At 40.5% G+C, this 4400-nt stretch overlaps 1 protein-coding gene across 1 annotated transcript; it reads right to left on the reverse strand.

The window, feature by feature from the left end:
• Positions 1–1883: 1883 nt before the first annotated feature.
• On the reverse strand, positions 1884–2679 carry LOC132368768 (proliferating cell nuclear antigen-like). The gene has a single exon (XM_059927516.1). It carries the CDS (start codon positions 2677–2679, stop codon positions 1894–1896), a length of 786 nt encoding a protein of 261 aa, XP_059783499.1. The 3' UTR covers positions 1884–1893.
• Positions 2680–4400: the final 1721 nt, after the last annotated feature.

Below are 4400 nucleotides of genomic sequence, written 5' to 3' on the forward strand. Positions count from 1 at the left end.
AGGATAATAATCTTTTAGATGAAAGTTCTGTGCTCAGTACTTTCTATACATCAGTTCAAATCCTAAGGAGAGCTCTTTTCGCTTGGTACTGCTAATTTCATCTGCATTTTACAGGTGGGGAAGCTGAGGTCCAAGAATAAAAATAAGTTTGCCTAAAGCTACATAGGTAATGAGTGGTGGGTCCAGGACTTTACCCTGAGTCTTTCTGACACCGAAGCCTGCGCTTTTAACCACTGCGTGTGTCTGAAATATGTCTGCACATCTGTGCCCCCCATTAGACCGCTAGGTCCCCTGAGGAACGGACTGTGCCTAATTTGTCTGGGTAACGCGGAGCTGTCACAGCCACTCACATCCCAGATACTCAGTGAAACTCACACGGTGCAGACCTGGTTAGCGTCTCAGCCCGTGCCAGAGGGTACATCTGCCAATCCAGACAAGACCAGCTCCGCCTGCATCCCCAGCGAGCAGGAAGACACGGCACGAGCCTGTAGCTCTGAGCCAGGCGTCCCCGGGGCCTCATGGTGTGGCCAGGCTCTGCCTCCAACAACTGTCTTGCAGTCCAGTTTTGCGGGACATGGAGACATAGGAATTGGGTCCCCATGTCCCGCAAAGCCCCTCTTCTTGGGACTGCAAGCAGTCTCTTCTTTTTTTTTTTTTTACTTTTTAAAATGTCAAGCTTTATTAATGTATAATTTACATATGATAAAGTACAATTGGATTAGTTTTGACAAATGCATATAGTCTTGGAGCCATCATCACAACGTAGATAAAATATTTTCATCACTCCAAAGATTTCCATCAGACCCCTTTGCAGTCAATATCCTTGTCTAACCCCAGGCACACAGAAGGTAATGAATAGTTACATACTGGATACAGTGAGTTCTACCATCACTGCAAGTACAACAGAAATCTGTCATTTAATCTACCAAACACAAAATACACCAGAAAAAAGGACTACAATAAAGGAATTCTCAATATGCAGCATGCCAACTTGTGAGCTTGTAGCACAATTACTGCTGGGCCTTTTTCACTTTCTTGGTTGACTCCAACATCCATGGAATTTAAGCCACCTTCATCCTTTGAGGGAATAAGTCCCCACAAAAGGCTATTTATGCTAGAGAAATTATTTTTGCATAAACATACTCCTTGGGACTTATCAGATCTACTAAAACTTCCAAGACTCCTGTACAAGACTCCCTAGGCTAATGAAACACTGCCCTGTAACAATGCTAGTCTTATAAAGCTGACAGAACTATGGGTACATTAAGCTTCTGTAAAGTGTTAGTTTCTGCTAGCAAAAATGACAAAATATTATGTATTTGTTCTACTCTCCCCTTTTCATTTCTTGAGCTCAAGTCATAATACCAAAATAAGTTTGGCAAATGAATCCCCCAAAATACTTTGTCACCTGCTGTATTTGGAATACTTTTTATCACTGTATCTAATGTCATATCAACCTCCTATAGACTGCAAAAATAAGCTCATTTACATGAGCTGCTTGAATTGTGAATTTTCTAGGACACTTGCAACCATCGGGGTCCAAATGAAGGCACTGTCCTGTGATGCTTGAAACTCAAATGACTTTTATTTAAATTGAAAACAATACTTAAAACTGCATTTAGAGTCAAAACTCTTTTGTTTATAAAAATTATAAGGAGTATTCCTAGGTGAGGCAAAGTATTACTAGGTTAACAAGACCAGATTTGACTTTGGACTTTACTCTTTGAACAAATTGTAGAGAATGGAGAAAAAAAAAAGTTATTTACAGAAAACAATATCTACATATGTACTCAGAGGTACAAAGACAAAAGAGACTTAAGTATATGCTGGCATCTCAGAAGCAGTTCTCAAAGAGCTTAGTTTTATTTCCTTGAATTTGAATTTTAAGAATGTCTAAGATCCTTCTTCATCCTCGATCTTGGGAGCCAAATAGTACTTTAAATGTCCCATATCAGCAATTTTATACTCTACGACAAGGGGTACATCTGCAGACATACTGAGTGTTACTGTAGGAGAGAGTGGAGTGGCTTCTGTAAAGAAGTTCAGATACCTCAGTGCAAAAGTTAGCTGAACTGGTTCATTCATCTCTATGGTAACAGCTTCCACTTCTTTATCAACATTACTCGTTTGTGACAACTTAGTGTTTCCATTTCCAAGTTCTCCACTTGCAGAAAATTTCACTCCATCTTTTGCACAGGAAATTACAACAGCATCTCCAATATGACTGAGATCTCGGCATATACGTGCAAATTCACCAGAAGGCATTTTTACTACACAGCTGTACTCTTGTCCTGGAATTCCAAGCTGTTCAACATCTAAATCCATTAACTTCATTTCATAGTCTGAAACCTTTTCTTGATTTGGAGCTTCAAATACTAGTGCCAAGGTGTCCGCGTTATCTTCAGCCCTTAGTGTAATGATGTCTTCATTGCCAGCACATTTCAGTATTTTGGACATGCTGGTGAGGTTCATGCCCATGGCCAAGTTGCGGTCGCAGCGGTACGTGCCAAAGCCCTCGGAGCGCAGGGTGAGCTGCACCAAGGAGACATGGGACGAGTCCATGCTCTGCAGGTTCACGCCGCTCGAGCTGATGTCGCAGCAGGCCTCGTTGATGAGGTCCTTAAGCGCCTCAAACACCTTCTTCAGGATGGAGCCCTGGACCAGGCGCGCCTCGAACATGGTGGCGGAGTCGCAAGGACACGGCTACTGGCGGAAGGAAGGCGGAAGGTGTAGCCGGCTTAGGCTTCAGAAGATGAGAGCGAGCGGGGGAACTAACCCACGAATGCTTGAGACGGAGGAAGCCCACAACCAGCCCGCCGCGCCTGCAGCAGTTTAATCAAGCAGTCTCTTCTTACCCCGAGCCTGGAGACCTCCTCAGAGACGAATTCCTTTGAACTTCCTTTACAGAAGTCAATTCCTTATCTATTAGCACTTACCTCGTAATAGGGTTTGGGGTTGGGGGAGAGGGATTGGAAACAATAATTAATAAGAATAAGCAATAATAATAATACTAACTAGTTTAGATTCCCAACTGCTCATTCTTTTTAATAGTAATGCTTATTCTCCTTATCAGTTCTTAAATTTATCAGTATCTATCTCTTTTCTGGAGTCTCCTACACCAACCCCCCACCCCTATAGCATATGGGTATCATCTAGAATTTTGACTATAGTTTATTACAGATATACTTTCTTGTCTGTTTTGTCTTAGTCCTTGCTTTAGTAAGTGATTTGGTCACTCAGAGGTCCGATATTCTAGAGTTCATTTCTTTTCTTGCTATAGGGCTCTTTTAAAATGTCTCCAAAAGAGACTACGTGTAATAAAATTTCTGAGGACTTCCTTAGGCATCTGAAAATATCCTTATTTTGCCAGTGTGTAAATGATAGCTTAGCTGGGTATAAAATTATGAGTTTAAAGATTGTGGTCCTTTGATATGGAAACTATCACTCTACCATCTTTCTGCATCCAGTTTTGTCATTGATAAATATGGTGTCAATCTGATTGGTGTTCCTTTAAATATTACTGTTTATTTTCTCATTGGAAGTTTTATAATTTCATCTCCTTAATGTTCATAAATTTCACTATAGTGTGTTGAGATGTGGCTGGCTCTCTCCCCTGCTTATTGAGATTGTACATATTGCTCAAATCTGGGAAATTCTTGGTCAATAATTTTTCAAATATTGTCTCCCTCATCCTTATTGTTCTCTCCCTTCTGGGACCCTAACGTCTGAAAAGGCAGTTCTTGTCTTCTGTATTGCTTGACTTTCTACTATGAAAAATCCTTTTCATATCTTCATTGTTTCTTTTAGAGAATTCCTAAGACTGGTCTTTTTATTTACTAATCTCAAGCTAAATTCATTTTCACATTTAACTCAGCTACTGATATTTTTTAAATAAATAAGTAAATAAAAAACTACCTCCTTGGTTTTTTTCTGTATAACTTCTTGTTCTTTCATCTTCCCAATAATCCCTCCCCACCCGCCTTCTTATTTCTTAGAAGGGATTTAACAGCCTTTTTAAAACTTCTTGTTCTGCTTTAATGGAATAAATGGAATTCTTGTTCCATTGATTCTGCTTCATCTAGTATGAATTTCTTTCTCATTCTGTTGTCTTTCTCTTTATAGCAGTTGTATTCCTAAGTCTCATTACTTTTGCTGAGAGATTATACTTTCCTGAGATCTTCTCTATCTTTGCTGGAAATGGGTACCTGAGGGGAGAGGATAAAGCTCATGTAAGAACTTGGTCCACTTCTGAAGATTTTGTGGGGTGGAAGGAGGGTGCATCTCATGGTGAAGAGCATCTAGTGTTACACATCATGTCTCCTCCTTGGCACTGGTCTTATTCAAGAACTGCCTCCCTGCTGTGATTACCTAACACCTGAGCAGAGAGAAAGGAATGGTCG

Source organism: Balaenoptera ricei, chromosome 7, assembly GCF_028023285.1.
Source record: "Balaenoptera ricei isolate mBalRic1 chromosome 7, mBalRic1.hap2, whole genome shotgun sequence".
In the NCBI taxonomy this organism is placed as follows: domain Eukaryota; kingdom Metazoa; phylum Chordata; class Mammalia; order Artiodactyla; family Balaenopteridae; genus Balaenoptera; species Balaenoptera ricei.

What these genes read in the sequence shown, in the direction of transcription:
- LOC132368768 (XM_059927516.1), bottom strand. Translation starts at nt 2,679, where the DNA reads ATGTTCGAGGCGCGCCTGGTCCAGGGCTCCATCCTGAAGAAGGTGTTT.